Source organism: Rhinoderma darwinii, chromosome 9 (genome assembly GCF_050947455.1).
Source record: "Rhinoderma darwinii isolate aRhiDar2 chromosome 9, aRhiDar2.hap1, whole genome shotgun sequence".
Taxonomy (NCBI): domain Eukaryota; kingdom Metazoa; phylum Chordata; class Amphibia; order Anura; family Rhinodermatidae; genus Rhinoderma; species Rhinoderma darwinii.
The window spans coordinates 64,838,566-64,855,890 of NC_134695.1; the positions used below are offsets into that span (position 1 = coordinate 64,838,566).

At 42.5% G+C, this 17,325-nt stretch overlaps 1 protein-coding gene across 1 annotated transcript in view; it reads left to right on the plus strand.

Moving 5' to 3' along the window:
- Window positions 1–17,325, plus strand: part of PDHX (pyruvate dehydrogenase complex component X) — a 75,417-nt gene that overhangs the window by 46,852 nt on the left and 11,240 nt on the right. The window contains exon 8 of the mRNA XM_075838008.1: window positions 4,654–4,712. Coding sequence (XP_075694123.1) covers window positions 4,654–4,712 — 59 coding nt within the window. The remainder of the gene's footprint in view (window positions 1–4,653; window positions 4,713–17,325) is intronic.

The window sequence follows — 17,325 nt, forward strand, 5'->3', positions numbered from 1 at the left end:
ATCGCTAAGAGCGCCAAAATATGCATCCTGCCCAAATGTGAAGGATCAATCACGTGGGTCCTAACTTTATAGACTCGTAACTACATTCAAAAGCACTTTCCGCCCATCGCCAAATAATCTTACTGAAGGATTTGAACCGGTGGAGGTTTTACATAGACTGTAGTTTCTTAAAGGGAAACAGACCCCTAATAAAAAATATACAAATTATACAGATAAATAAATGAATAGGTGCAATTGCACCCACTATTAAGAAAAAGTAGGGGGCTTATGATAAACTGCACCATTCATCGTCTCATCACTCAGCAGCCCCCAAATTCCCTCACGTGGAAACGACTCATTATAAACATATTGTTTTGAATGAGTCTAAGGGTTGCTGAAATATTAAATCTTTTGCTAAGAGGCTGGAAGAGCCCAGTGATTCTATCCTATCTTCTGTTGCAATCAAGGATGGGAGTAGTATATAAAGAATTATTCTTTATATGTCACATCTTCCTTCTTACATACCACAAATTAGGCTGGCTGTAAGGCAACTGGCTGCAGCAGGAGCCCTCCTCCACTCCTCTGTCTGCAGTAGGTTTTGCCGAGCATGCACATTAGTTCACAAAGCAGCCGCATTCACTGTACAGTATAACTCTTATAGCCTGTCACTACATCTTCAGAAATGCGCCAAGTCCCTTGAAGTGGTGCTGCATGATGAAAACGTTATTTCGGAAGTTCACTAGTTAGGCTTTGTTCACATCTGCGTCGGGACTCCGTTCATGGGTTCCGTCTGAGCTTTCCGTCAGGGGAACCCATGAACGGAACCCTGACTGAAACAAACGCAAACCATAGGTTTCCGTTTGCATTACCATTGATTTCAATGGTGACGGCTCCGGTGCAAATGGTTTCCGTTTCTCAGTTGTTTGAGTTCCGTCGTTTTGATGGAATCAATGCCGTAGTCGATTGCGCTATTCATTCCATCAAAACTACGGAACCCTTAAACAACGGTGACAAACAGACTCCATTTGCACCGGATTAGTCACCATTGAAATGAATGGTGATGCAAACAGAAAACCTATGGTTTCCGTTAGTTTGTCAGGTTTCCATTCATGGGTTCCCCTGACGGAAAGGTCCGACGGAACCAATGAACGGAGCCCCGACGCAGATGTGAACGGAGCCTAGGTTAGGGAAAGATGTGTGCGTCAGGCTGCTCGAAAATTAGCCAATCGGAGAGCAGAGGAGCTGGTGAACGCACGTTGTGAAAAGACTGCAGCAAAGAATTCTGGGACTTCAAGACAAAAGTCGGCATATTTGGCAATAGGGAGGGAAAGAACATGGGGAGAGAGTTGATATTGAATTACGCAACCGGAATACCCCTTTAAGAACTGGAATTATGTAATCAAAATGAAAACACTTTAATGCGACGACTCCGCAGAATGGGTTAATGTTAATACCGATTTGTCTATATACATTGTAGATTATTCCATTAAAAAAAAAAAAAAATCCATCAGATTAAGAAAAATAGGTCTGTATAATGTGGTTGTATAATCCCTGTGTTCTGCTCAGGCCACGACCTCGCTGCTAATGGAAGGTTTAACTGCCAGGCTCCAGCTATTTTCCTAGAGACGCAACGTATTTGGTCACCGAGCATGGGACGGAGCCAAAGTTCCCAGACTCGATGGAGCTGGGTGGTGTAATTACAGATGAAATAGCGGAAACTGCAGGAAAATCCTATTCCGTAACGACACCCCCCACCTCCAAATTTTTTTATCCTCACTTACATTTTAGGCAAAACACATTCTGTAAAGATGAGGCATCAAATTGGTGCTCCTCGGATTAGAGTAACGTAAAATTAAAGGAACGCTCCAAACAAAGTTGATGCACAAGTGTGATGCCCAGTGCCTGTGTCATGCTCCGTCCCCTTCAGTCCCACAGTTAGATATACCACAGTTCATCAGTTTCGATTAGAATTGGGTTTTAACTCTTTCCTTTCCAGAGCGGATAGTTCAGAGGAAACACTGGTTGTTGCCCACCTTAAGTTCTAAATGTGAATCCGCCCAGTAACCCTGTGATGTATTCTGGGCTCGCGTATCACTACTTTAGTGAGCTCCTTTGTCATTTTCGATTAAGCTGGGGGAAAACTAGTATGACCGTCATTAAAGGTCCCATGCGAGTCGTCACCCAGCTTTTCCCTAAAGAACCAGTCTGGATAATCTAGCAGCGAAATGTTCTCCTATCAGATGAAGCTGCATTGTTAGGCCTAGTTCACACAGAGTTTTTTTTGTAGGCATAGAAAATCATCCTCAAAATTCCTTCAGGAATTATGAGGCAGATGTTGAACTGCCAGCGTTGTTTTAACGCAGGTTTTTTTTCTGCTAGTACAAAAACAAAAAAACGTGGCAAAAAAAGCGCAAACGAGAGCCGCTTTTTTTTTTTTTCTGTCTCCCATTGATTTTAATGTAGAGGTCAGAGGCGGAAACCGCGGGAGGAAAGGACAAATGCCGCTTTTTTCTTCCCGCGAGCAGCCAAAAGCCGCCCGGAAAAAGAAACGCCTCTGCCTCCCAAGAAAAACAATTCCAGATTTTTTTGAAACCTAATACCAGTTAATCACTCAACATATCCTGCTCCTCTCTATCACTACATAAGTAGTTTGCTCTTCTGGATCATGGGAAAGCTGTGTGGAAGCCAATATGACAGCCACAGAAATGGGGGTCTGACCTCTGGAGACCTCGCTGGTCCTGAAAACAGAGACCAAGTTCCCCTCAGCATGTCTCCTGCACAGCAGCCCCCCCCCCCCGGCATACCGCTGGGAACTGCGACACAGATAACCCTTTTAATGCTCCACAAAGGTTGTCACCCAGCTTCTCCTAGAATCCTGAACAGCCTGTCTGAATAGTCTTGTAGTGATATGTTTTCCTATCCAATATTGCTAGACATTTTCTATCAGGAATCTGGCAAAATCAGTATGGCCACCAGTTCCGTATGGGCTATCACCCAGCTTTCTTAGATTCCTGAATGGTAGATTTGCTGTGTAATGATTTTGCATTCGATTCTCTCAGGAAATTTACTGAAATGAGAATTGCATTTGTGAAATTGATTCCAGTGTCTTTGAGGTGGGAATATTATCTAATATTAGGTCCACATTGGGGACCGCATACTAAATAGGCAATTTTGCCATTCAGGAATCTGGGAAAGTTGAGTGTCAACATAGGAGCTCTAGTATTTCCAAACTAGTTAAAATCCAGCTTTCCTAGAAACAGACAGTTGAATAGCGTTTCCTGGCCTTCTTTTTAGGACTTGCTCTTTAAATTCGAGGAGATTTAGTTCCTGGTGATTTCTCATTGAATGTACCCCCTGGCAGCTCCCGCGGAGAGTCCCTGAGCTTCACAGGCTCCTCCGTCATTTATCAGTGTTCATATACAGGTCACTGGCGCAGGGTGACAGCTACTAAATAAAGAGGGGTTCCCACACGCTGGGGACTGGCAGCTATATTTCCTGGGTAGGAAGCCGTGGCGAGGGCACAGCAGAGCTGGAGAGGGAGACAAAGTGAGATTATTAAATCAGTATTGAGTAACTGGACCAAGCAAACCAATGTTTTTTTCTGCTGAGATTAGGGATTACAGGATTAACCCTTCTGCCTCCATTGCGAGCCTTAATTCAGTTCTTACATCATGTAACGAGGATTCTTAAAGGGGTTTTATGTAAATAAAACTTAAAGGGAATGCCGCCCCCCCCCCTTTTTTGTTTTTTATCTGTGCCGATTCATTTTTTTAATGTATCTTTATAGTGATTTCCGCTCCAATTTTCTGATACAGAGCTCCAAATCCCCTGCATAGCCATAGATTTAGATTATATCATTTTGTCTGCCTGCAGCCACCACTAGAGGGAGCTCAGTGCATACAGCTTGTTCATTGAACTCAATAATAAAACCGTATGCAGTATATTCCCAGCGCTCGCTTTTCTTGACCTAGTTAGTAGATTGCGAACCACGCCTCTGTTCCGTTAGTGGAGTGCGGTCTGGGATATCCTGAATACTTACATTGCTACCCCACCCCTGCTGGTGGCTCCCAGTTATTACCTCAATTCACTAATGATGACAATATAAGTCCCCCAGTCATCTGTAAAAAAAAAAAATGTAATTACCATTCAAATGATTCCAAGAAATGACATATGGCAGCCATTGCAGTGACCATAGGGGTTGTCACCCAGATGTCCCCAGACACTAAATGGTTAATAAATTTGCATTGTCATTTCAGGGTAAGAGGGGGGTGCGGTTGTCACTATTCATCTCTTCTGCTGCACTGCCTGTGTCAGTCTTCACTGCTTTTGTGGCATTCTATTCATGAACCAGTAAGCACAAGAACTTTAAAGGTGGTTGATGAAGTGCTTAATTTTCCTGTTTTTGGGGAGCAACACTTGAGTCTTTGTTTTAATTGACTGATTTGAAGGGAGGGTCTATGAAAATTGGCTCCGCTTCCAAAATTGTTACCTGTAAAAAAGAACACTTTAAACAAGTGGTTAATAAGAGCACTAGTACAATTAATACCTAATGAATGGGAATTTTAGGGGCAGAGGCGAGCCAGCTGTTATATCTCCAGAGTCAGGGTGGGGATGGGGAGAGGATGATGATCTCGTTAACACATATTCTCTTTTTTTTTTCCGCATCAAATTCAGATAATATTAAGGTCTCCGTCAATGATTTCATCATCAAAGCCACGGCCGTCACTCTCAAAGTAAGTCCATTCTGTTCGGTACAGCAACATATATCCTAGGTCTGTGGTTGGCAACCTGTGACTGTCAGAACATGTTGGGAGTTGTAGTTTCATTTCGGCCACAGGGTCTTAGATTAAATATCATCCTAACCTGAAAATGTTGCCTAATATACATTTGTTAATGCAGGTAGTACCGGACACAGCCACTACCAGATGTACGGCGCTATGACTGGTAAACAACGAAGGGGACTTGATGATCAGCTGATCGCGGGTGTGCTGGGAATCGGTACTCTGACACTATTAAGATATTGATAGACTATTCCGAGGATAGGCCATCAATATTAGTCAAGGAAAGGACAATCCGCACTAGAGGGAGACTACAGGCACTGTTTATGGCAGCCTGTATTCTGTGAATCGATCACTCACCCAGCAGGACATCCCAGCTGCTTCTGAAAGCAATCCATTCACAGAATACTGGATGCCGATTATAAAACCTACTGACCTTTTTTTGCGGAATTGCTCCCATTTCAGACGCTGTCTATATAGTATTTGGAATTGACTTATCTTTAGTTTATTCCTTTTTGTTATAATGGTCTCCAGTAAATAAACTGATCCCAGGGAGTCCCATTGCTGGAATCCCAGTTATATGAATAGTTATAATCTGCTGAGGAGCCTAGTAGCAAGTGTTCAATTCCCCTGCAGCGCCACCATAGGGGAAATTAAGCATTACATGCTGCCTATTGAAATCAATGAGCTATCTTTGCAAAGCAGAGACGTGTCGGGTCCTCCAGAGAGGGGGAGACGCTCTTTGTATCTATCTTTTCCTGCTTTTTGATGGAGGTCCTAAATGAGGGACCACCGTTTACTGACAAGCCTTTAAAGTGGCTTCAAATGAAAGCTTCACTTTAATAGATTATTTGACTGATTTTAATGAGAACCCATCACTTTATCAGACCCCTTTAAATTAGAGCGTCAATGTTATGCCCCAATAGAGTTGTACTAGTGAGTGTAACTGCAACCACTTAAAGGGGACCAGTTGTCTCTTCTGACATATCTATTTTTAGTAAATACTTTTTTTGAAATAATTCTGGAACCTATTTTCTTAGAACTCTGCATTATGCCGTTCCTCTGTTATTCCTCCTAGAAACCTATGGACAAATTGACTACTTGGTGTTTAAAATGACCCTTGTCAAGGAGGCGTATCCCTACACAGTCTCACTCTGTCCGCTCTGATTGGACAGTGTCACTCTGTGTAAGGACACACCCCCAACTGGTAACACCCAGTTGCCAATATATTCATACATTTCTTGGAGGAATAACAGAGGACCAGCACAACATAAAATTCTAAGAAAAGATGTTCCAGAATTGTTATTTTATGGGGACTACAAGTATTTACTAAAACCGACATGACAGGAGAGGTCACCGGACATCATTAACAGCCCCCCAATCTGGCAAATGGGGTTCTAAAAAGAAAGTTGTTTTTGTGGAGTCACATGATCCCTCTGCCAATCAGCTGCTCTGTAAATGATCATGTGACATGCACTCCGAAACGGGAGTCGCAGACTGCATCACTTGATCCTTTCAGAGCTGCTGACTGGCTGAAAGTGATCATGTGACACCACTGAACTAGAAAGTGCTCTCTTTTCAGCCCCTGTTTGACAGTTTCGGAGGCTCTTTTGGGGGATGTAATGGTACCCTCTTTAATAGTGTCATAGTGATAAAAACTGAAATAAAAATATTCAGTAATCTGGAAAATTTGTTAATCCAGTGGTACCATGGATGCCAGATGAGTAAAAGCATGTAATAAAGGGTGGGCTGCACATATAACGCGGAGGTGTGCCCCATATGGCGGGGGTTACAATGATTTTAATAGGAAAGGTTTCAGCATCTGCGGTACGTGGGCAGCCGGGCACTTCTGCGGTGTGTGAACAGGGCAGAGTGTGAGGTCTTGGACGGAGCTGTAATAATGTGTTGTGTCATGTTTCAGTGGATTACATCAGTATATGTCTCCCTAATTATCACGTGGACATCTGCTCGACTTAAAGGGGTTGTCCCAAGTTGATAAATGGAGCTATAAAGCTCCCCCATGTAAAAATAAGAAGAATTCTAATTACCTGTCCGTCGTCCAGCGATGTCGTTTTCTTGCTATTCTTGATTGAAGTTGCGGTCGGTCCCTCTTTGTATCCTGCTCGTTGCCTAGGTTCCCGGCCACCGCTATTTACCTTTAGCGGTGGCCGCGCATGCGTAATGACATCCTCTGCGTCCGGAGCAGAGGATGTCATTTGCTCGTGAACGCGCATCTCGGCGCTTCTCGGCGCATGCGCAGAAGATGCAGTGGAAAGGCACCCGTCGCAAGGAGAAGTCTGCGCTCCGCTAAAGGTAAGTGTGTATATGTTTGTGTGTGTGTGTGTGTGTGTGTCTGTGTATATATGGGTGTGTTTGTGTATATGTGTTTGTGTGTGTGTGTGTTTATGTGTGAGTGTATATATGGGTGTATTTGTGTGTATGTGTATATGTTTGTGTATATTTTTGTGTTTGTGTGTGTATATGTTTGTGTGTGTGTGTTTTTGTATATGTGTGGGTTTGTGTATGTGTTTGTGTATATATGGGTGTGTTTGTGTACATATGTTTGTGTGTATATGTGTGTGTGTGTGTATATGTGTGTGTTTGTGTATATATGGGTGTGTTTCTGTATATGTTTGTGTATGTGTGTTTGTGTATGTGTGTTTGTGTATATTTGGGTGTGTTTGTGTACATGTGTTTGTGTATATGTGTGTGTGTTTGTGTATATATGGGTGTGTTTGTGTATATGTGTTTGTGCATATGTGTGTGTGTGTGTGTGTGTGTGTTTATGTGTGAGTGTATATATGGGTGTATTTGTGTGTATGTGTATATGTTTGTGTATATTTTTGTGTATGTGTGTATATGGGTGTGTTTGTGTATATGTTTGTGTGTATATGTTTGTGTGTGTGTGTGTGTGTTTTTGTATATGTGTGTGTTTGTGTATATATGGGTGTGTTTGTGTACATGTTTGTGTATATGTTTGTGTGTATATGTGTGTTTGTGTATATATGGGTGTGTTTGTGTATATGTTTGTGTGTGTGTTTGTGTATATATGGGTGTGTTTGTGCATATGTTTGTGTGTATGTGTGTGTATTTTTGTATATGTATATTTGTGTGTTTGTTTATGTGTGTTTGTGTATATATGGGTGTGTTTGTGTACATGTGTTTGTGTGTATGTGTGTGTTTGTGTGTATATGTGTGTATATGTTTGTGTGTATGTGTTTATGTGTGTTTGTGTAATATATGGGTGTGTGTTTATGTGTTTGTGTATATGTTTGTGTGTGGTTGTTTGTGTGTGTGTGTGTGTAGGTGAGTATAAGTATCGGTATTGTTCACATTGATAACTTTTTTTTTTATGTTGTTGCAGATTTTGATGTACCAATTGGACTACATCTTCGATTCGTTGGACTACTGCATAGATCTACGTTTTTTGAAAATTTTAATAAAATGGTTAACGAGGGTTTTGTTGGGGATTTCTTATTTCAATAAAAAAAAAATTGTCTTTGTCTTTTTTTTTCAAACTTTATTAGTGCCTAGATAATGGCAGTTGGCTGATTGACAGCGTCCATTATTAAGGCGGGGCTTAGTGTTAGCCGGTGCAGAGGCTAGCACTAACCACCCATTATTACCCCGGTACCCACCACCACCAGGGGTGCCGGGAAGAGCTTGGTACGATCCAGTACCCGACCATCTGTTGTGATGGTCGGGCTCTGGGGCGGCCGCAGGCTGGTATTATGAGGCTGGGAAGGGCCAAAAACAGTGGACCTTCCCACCCTTGTAATGCTAGGCTGCTGCTGCTGTGTTGTATCGGGCTGGTTATAAAAATGTGGGGGACCCCCACGTCGTTTTTTTTTTAAAATTTAACAATAGACGTTGGGTCCACATTTTTAATAACCAGCCATATACAAGGCCGCAGCAGCCTGGCATTACACGGGTGGGAGGGGCCACTGGCTTAGTACATTCCCAGGCTAATAACACTGTGTTGTATGTGGCTGGTTATGATAAATTGGGTGGAACCCCATGTCTTTTTAATAAAAAAAAATAATAAATAATAAAAAAAAAATGACGTGGGGTCCCCCCCATTTTTATAACCAGCCAGATACAACACAGCAGCAGCAGCCTAGCATTACAAGGGTGGGAAGGTCCACTGTTTTTGGCCCTTCCCAGCCTCATAATACCAGCCTGCGGCCGCCCCGGGGCCCGACCATTACAATAGATGGTCGGGTACTGGATCGTACCCAGCTCTTCCCGGCACCCCTGGTGGTGGTGGGTACCGGGGTAATAATGGTGGTTAGTGTTAGCCTCTGCACCGGCTAACACTAAGCCTCGCCTTAGTAATGGATGTTGTCACTCAGACAGCGGCCATTACTAAAGTGATAGTAATAAAACTTGAAAATAAAACACAAAGATAGATAAAATATTTTATTGAAATAAAGCACCCCCAACACAACCCTCATTAACCATTTTATTGATGAAATAAAAAAGCGTCATCTAAGTAGTCCTCGAAACCGACGTAGTCCAAACACCAAACCTGTAAAAAATCAAAAATATAAAAAAAAAAATGAAATAAAACATGTCGTAGGCTTAGTTTCACTTTCATGTGTGATACTGACTGTTATACCATGTATAGAAGCCTGCGGCAAAGTTGGCTTAGATACAGGGCAGACAGTATCATACATGGCCATACAGACATTTATACAAACAAACATACATACATACAAGCAAACATACATACAAGCAAACATACATACAAGCAAACATACATACAAGCAAACATACATACAAGCAAGCAAACATACAAGCAAGCAAACATACAAGCAAGCAAACATACATACATGCAAGCAAACATACATACATGCAAACATACATACATACATACATACATACAAGCAAACATACATACATACAAGCAAACATACATACAAGCAAACATACATACAAGCAAACATACATGCAAGCATACATACATGCAAACATACATGCACATATACACATACAAACATGACAACATACATACAAGAAAACATACATACAAACATACATACATACATGAAAACATACATACATGCAAACATACATGCACATATACACATACAAACATGACAACATACATACAAGAAAACATACATACAAACATACATACATGAAAACATACATACATGCAAACATACATGCACATATACACATACAAACATGACAACATACATACATACAAGAAAACATACATACATGAAAACATACATACATGCAAACATACATGCACATATACACATACAAATATGACAACATACATACAAGCAAACATACATACATACATACATACATACATACATACATACATACAAGCATACATACATACACGCAAACAAACATACATACATACATACATACACATACATGCACATATACACATACAAACATGACAACATACATACAAGAAAACATACATACAAACATACATGCAAGCAAACATACATACATGCAAGCAAACATACATACATGCAAGCAAACATACATGCATACAAGCAAACATACATACAAGCAAACATACATACATGAAAACATACATACATGCAAACATACATACATGCAAACATACATGCACATATACACATACAAACATGACAACATACATACAAGAAAACATACATACATGCAAACATACATACATACAAACATACATACATGCAAACATACATACATGCAAACATACATATATACATACTTGCATTCAACCATACATACAAACATGTACATATATACATACATGCAAACATACATGCACATATACACATACAAACATGACAACATACATACATGAAAACATACATACAAACATACATGCAAACATACCTACATGAAAACATACATACATGAAAACATACACACATACAAACATGACAACATACATACATGAAAACATACACACATGCACATATACACATACAAACAGGACAACATACATACAAGAAAACATACATGCACATATACACATACATGACAACATACATACAAAAATAAACTCACTAAGACGTTCCCACGAAGAGCTGAAAGGTCCCGTCACTTTTCTTCTCCCATTCACAATAACAGAGCGGTGGGTGCAGATGACGTAATCACGTGGGCCTGATATGATTACGTCATCTGCGCCACAACGCATTGTTACTATGAATGCGAGCGGCGCCAAGAAGAGGGAAGATGGCAAGTGACGGGACCGTTCAGAGCGCCGTTAGAACGTCTTAGGTGAGTTTATTTTTTTTATATATTTTTAGTTGTTCGCCGGGTGCTGATGCAGCACCGGTACGGCGGCTACAAACATTACATGTAGTGACAGGGTGGGGGAGAAGTTGTTTGCCGAAACGGGGTAAATGTAGTGTAGTGTAGTGTAGTGTAGTGTAGTATAGTTTACATTCACGGTAAGTTCGTCTCAATCGGGCTTACCATGCCCGCTTGAGACGAACATTCTCCCGATGTTGTTAGAACTACAGTATCTAGCAACATCGGGAGCGCGCACACTGCAGAGCGGAGCGGCTTGATTGACATCGAGCCGCTCACGCCCCTTTTTAGAAAAGATAACCAGCACTTGCTGAGTTATCAAGTGTAAAAAAAAGGCACTTAGGAAATGAATTTTAAATTTTTTTTAACAGCAAATGTTTTAAAATTCATTTCCTGCTTAGAATGTTTAAAAAAAAAAATTTGAGTCAACTTGGGACAACCCCTTTAAAGCGCACCTGTCCTCCTCAATTAACATTTCCTGGTTCAACGAAGTAAATTTATACAGCGAGCTGCGTCCTGCGATGGATAAACCAACAGTGAAATTCCTCTCATCTACAATCTGATCATCCAGATAATCCGCCAATTGTTTTACCCAAAAACGAACAGACCTAAACGAGCATTCACAAACTGCGCCAAACTCTATGATTTCATCCGAACATTTTATTTTTAAGATTTCTGCCTAAATTTCTCTTTCCACACCCAAGTGTTTGATGTTCTTTCCTATGACCATCCAATAATCCAGAATCTCTAATAATCCGGCACATTTCAGGTCCCTTTGCCAAATTAAAAACATTTTACTGTAGCGAACCTTATTTGCTGTATCGATCCACACTAACCGTATATTCACACGTTGCCGTTGGGTTATGATTTTAATGCAATTTTGCCATAATTTTCGTAAAACTGCAACTCAGAAGCAACGTGTGAATATTTCATAATGGCGTCCAGTATTCCACCGCACCTGCAGCAGATCAGATTTACCGCTCTCCTGTTCATGAAAAACAGTTGAGGTTGTATTCACAAGTTGTAGTCATATCACAGTTTTTAGCAAAAACTGCGCCGTTACTGCAACATGTGAATGAAGCCTGAGGGGTGGACACAAACTCTGCCCCTGTACCCCAGTAAGTCTACAGTTGTCTTTACAGTTAGACTTGACTCGGAATAAGCTAAATATCTCAACTTACCTTAAAGGGTTATTCCCATCTCATTTAGTTACTGCATAATGTTAATATGTGCCATTACTTTCTTATTCTGGGGATCCGACTTTTGGGACCCCCCCCACTGATCCTCAGAATTAATAGGCGCAGTGCTAAACCACCTTCACTGTTTTTCTCTGCAGAGCAGCGCTCCTGGCCACGACCTGTACAAGAAACTGCAGCACAGTCCATTCATGTGAGTCCGGGAGCGCTGCACGACTGGCATCTGGGAGCGCTGCTCTGCTGGAAAAATTTCAAAGGGATGCAGCGCTAAAGCCCCTTCATTCACAGGAGTGTTGGGGATCCTAGAGATCGAATCCCCACCGATCAAAAGTGATGGCATATCTTTTACAGGGAATACGCCTCAAACTGTAACTGAACTTTTAAAAAACTTTTGACATGTCAGAAGTTTTAATCAGTGGTCCTCCAAGCATGGAGAAACCCACCGAGCACTAAAACGAAGCGGCTGTGCCGCTTGGTTTCTCATCGGCTTTCCTTGGAGCGGTGTACGGGCTCAATAGAAAGTCTATTATTCCGTACACCGCTCTCCTGGCTTTACGAGGAAAGCCGATCGAAAACAAAGCGGCACAGCGCTCACCTGATCGCTTCTGCCGCTTCGTTTTAGCGATCGGTGGGGATCTCCGTGCTCGGACTCCCACCGATCAAAACTTCTGACGTGTCAGAAATTTTTCAAAAGTTTGGTTACCCTTTAAGTTACGTACACAGTAGTTCAGGAAGCTGAGATTGAGGTTGCTGTTTGCAGGGTCCTCAGTTGTCCCTGAACCCATAGAACTGATATGAATGGAATAATTGATATATTAAAAACCTTTATTATGGAGACCGCAGTGAAGGTTTCCAGTTTATCAGGGACAACTAAAGCAGTTCTACAGGAAACGGGCCACTTCTCGGCTTCCTGCACCCTTGTGAGTGTGACGGGTATTTCTCAGCAATGCGTAATCTTCACAACGAAGGCGCAAAAACCTACTGGGTGGGTGTGATAAATACATGTACCTGCATACACTATATAAATATACTAATAAGTGTATTATTATTTACCGTTCCTTTTATATACTCCTTTTATATGTATAGATATTTATCTTGTTCTTTTCAGCTTCCCCACCATGCACGTTGGACTCCAGCCACGTCACCTGTTCCCCATTTGCCTCTTTTATGACCTATAAAGCGGAACCATCTTTATAACTGTGGATTGGGGGGGTTGTAGTATAGGCACAGGTGGCTGCTCCCTCTGGGTAGTGCCGGATATTGAGCACATGTAGAGTATTTCCTTGTAACGTCTCCCGGAGCAGCAGCGACTCCGGGCCCCCGTCACCCCTCTCTCTCCTCCAGCAGCCGAGGCTCCTCTGCCCGTGTCTACTGGATAGGAAAATTCATTTCACCGACATGGGGCATGTCACAGTCTAGAGGAAGCAAATGTGTTCCTGCTGCCATTATTTTAATTTCTAAAACGTAATCTTTGGGGAGTTCCAGTTGACTTGCTCTTTTGTTTGAATCTCTGGAACTCTGTGTGAGCCGCACTGTACCGCTCTGCTGTTCCTGTAGCACAGACGCTCCGGACAGGGATTTGCCATATGTTGCAGTTTGTATCAGAGAGGAAGTGGAAATGCTCTGTAGTATATGTATTATTCACCTTTATTATGACTTTTATAGGTTTTTAACTCTACAAAGCTCCCAGAACCCAGTCTATATCTATCTATCTATCTATCTATCTATCTATCTATCTATCTATCTATCTATCTATCCCCACTCTAATATCTATCTATCTATCTATCTATCTATCTATCTATTTCTCTCTCTCTCATATCTATATTTCTATCTCATATCTATATTTCTATCTCATATCTATATTTCTATCTCATATCTATATTTCTATCTCATATCTATATTTCTATCTCATATCTATATTTCTATCTCATATCTATCTCTCTCAGGGGCGTAGCTAAAGGCTCATGGGCCCCGATGCAAAAGTTCTTATTGGGCCCCCCCCCTCCCCCGCAAACTTCTCATGGCCGACGGTCCGCAGCTTTCAGCTGCATCGCTGGGTCTCCTAAGTGACCCAACAATGCAGCACTAGCAGCCAGGGGCATCACTAAGGACTTAAAATGTCAAGGGAAATAGCCCAAATACATATGTGTGTCCCCGCCCCCCAAAAAAATGTATGTGTGTATATGAGACAGCAAAGCATATCTATAGCACTACGACCCTATCAACTATAGATAGGATTACATACAGTGGCTCAGCTGACAGTATCACACATGATAGGATTAGATACAGTGGCTGAGCAGACAGTATCACACATGATAGGATTAGATACAATGGCTCAGCAGACAGTATCACACATGATCGGATTAGATATAGGGCCCAGCAGATAGTATCACACACGATAGGATTAGATACAGTGGCTCAGCAGACAGTAGCACACGATCGGATTAGATATAGGGCCCAGCAGACAGTATCACACATGATAGGATTAGATACAGTGGCTCAGCAGACAGTATCACACATGATAGGATTAGATATAGGGCCCAGCAGATAGTATCACACATGATAGGATTAGATACAGTGGCTCAGCAGACAGTATCACACATGATAGGATTAGATATAGGGCCCAGCAGACAGTATCACACATGATAGGATTAGATACACAGCTCAGCAGACAGTATCACACATGATAGGATTAGATATAGGGCCCAGCAGACAGTATCACACATGATAGGATTAGATACACAGCTCAGCAGACAGTATCACACATGATAGGATTAGATACAGTGGCTCAGCAGACAGTATCACACATGATAGGATTAGATACAGTGGCTCAGCAGACAGTATCACACATGATCGGATTAGATACAGGACTCAGCTCGCTGACATTGCGGCTCCAGCACTGGACCCAGGAAAGGTTCTTTATGTGTTACTGATTATTTTTGTGTGTTTGTGTTTTTTTTACAGGTTCGGTTGTTGGACTTCGGATACGAGGACTTCAATTACAGCGTTTTTTTATTGTCAATAAAATGGTTAATGAGGGTTGTGTTTTTTTATTTCAATAAAATTATTTTTTCTATGTGCTTGTATCTTTTTAAACTTTATTATCATTGCCTTAGTAATGGCCGCTGGCTGATTGACAACCTCCATTACTAAGGCGGGGCTTAATGTTAGCCGGTGCAAAGGCCAACACTAATCCCCATTATTACCCCGGTACCCACCGCCACCAGGGGTACTGGGAAGAGCCGGGTACGAACCAGTACCCGACCATCTGCAGTTACGGTCAGACACCGGGGTGGCCGCAGGCTGGTAGTATTAGGCTGGGAAGGCCAAAAACAGTGGCCCCTACCACCCTGGTAATGCTGCTGCTGTGTTGTATCTGGCAGGTTATGAAAATTGGGGGGGGGGGCCCCCATCGTTCTTTCCAATTATTATTTTTATTTTTTTTTAAATGACGTGGGGTCCCCCCCATTTTTCATAACCAGCCAGATACAATAAAGCAGCCTAGCATCCTCAGGGTGGGAAAGGCCACTGTTTTTGGCCTTTCCCCTCCTGATAATACCAGCCTGTGGCCGACCATCACTACAGATGGTCAGGTACTGGATGGTACCCGGCTCTTCCCAGCACCCCTGGTGGCGGTGGGTACCGGGGTAATAATGGGGGTTAGTGTTAGCCTCTGCCCTGGCTAACACTAAGCCCCGCCTTAGTAATGGAGGTTGTCAATCAGCCGGCGGCCATTACTAAGGCGGTAGTAATATAGTTTAAAAAAAAACACAGACATAGAAAAAATATTTTATTGAAATAAAATAAAAAAACCACACAGCCCTCATTAACCATTTTATTGATAATAAAAAAAGCGGTCATCGAAGTAGTCCTGGAATCCGACGTAGTCCAACGACCGAACCTGTAAGAAAACACACAAAAAAAACGATTAGTAACACGTGTGTTAGGCTTAGATACAGGGCCCATGTGTGATACGGTCTGTGGGATCCTGTATCTAAGCCTACCACAAGGTAGGCTTAGATACAGAGTCCAGTAGACAGTAATCTTATACAGTATAAGATTACTGTGTGCTGGGGCCCTGTATCTAAACCTACAGTGTGGTAGGCTTATATACAGGGCCCATCAGACAGGATCACACATGGGCCATGTATCTAAGCCTACCATGTGATTGGCTTAGATACAGGGCCCAGCAGACACCATCACACAATCTGTGATCCTGTCTCATGGGCCCCCTAAGCCTGCTACATCGTAGGCTTAAAGGGGTTGTCCAGTCCCTAAACATTGATGGCCTATCCTCATGATAGGCTATCAATAGCTGATGTGTCGGGGTCCGTCTCCCGGGACCTGCCAATCAGCTGTTTTGAAGGGGCCGCAGCACTCGTACGAGAGCTGCTTCCCCTTCATTTCACTACTCGCTCACACTGTGAATCGCCGATACCGATTCACAGTGTGACCGGAATGAAGGGGAAGCAGCTCTCGTACGAGTGCTGCGGCCCCTTCAAAACATCTGATTGGCGGGTCCCGGGAGTCGGACCCCACCAGTCAGGGCTACTAATCTTACCTTCCTCTTCAGCCGCGGCGGAAGTCCTGTCCTCTCGATGTTGTGCGCGGCGCATAGCGCTGTGACGTCAGGACCTCCGCTGCGATCCATAACCAGGAAGGTAAGTACAGTCTGTTACTATAGTAACAGGGGCCCGAGTTACTATAGTAACTTTTTATTGATGTGGTGCGGGGGGCCGTGGGCCCCCCTGGCTTCGGGGCCCGGTCGCTATTTGCGACCCCTATAGCTACGCCACTGATCTCTCTATCTCATATATATCTATCTATCTATCTGGACAATAGTATTGGGACACCTCCACATTACACCTACAGGAGCTTTTATGACCTCTGCTCTTCTGGGGGTCTTCTACAAGATTAGATTTTGGGGTGTCTGTGGGGATTTTTGCCTATTCAGCCAGAAGATCATTTGTGAGGTCGAAAGTATATATCGTTTTTCACCACTCGAACGGCACCGAGAAACGCCGTCCACCCTGTAGTCTTATAGATGTTTCTGCTCTGTCTACAAGCAATAGACAATCTACAATCCAGAGAAGGTGTATGCA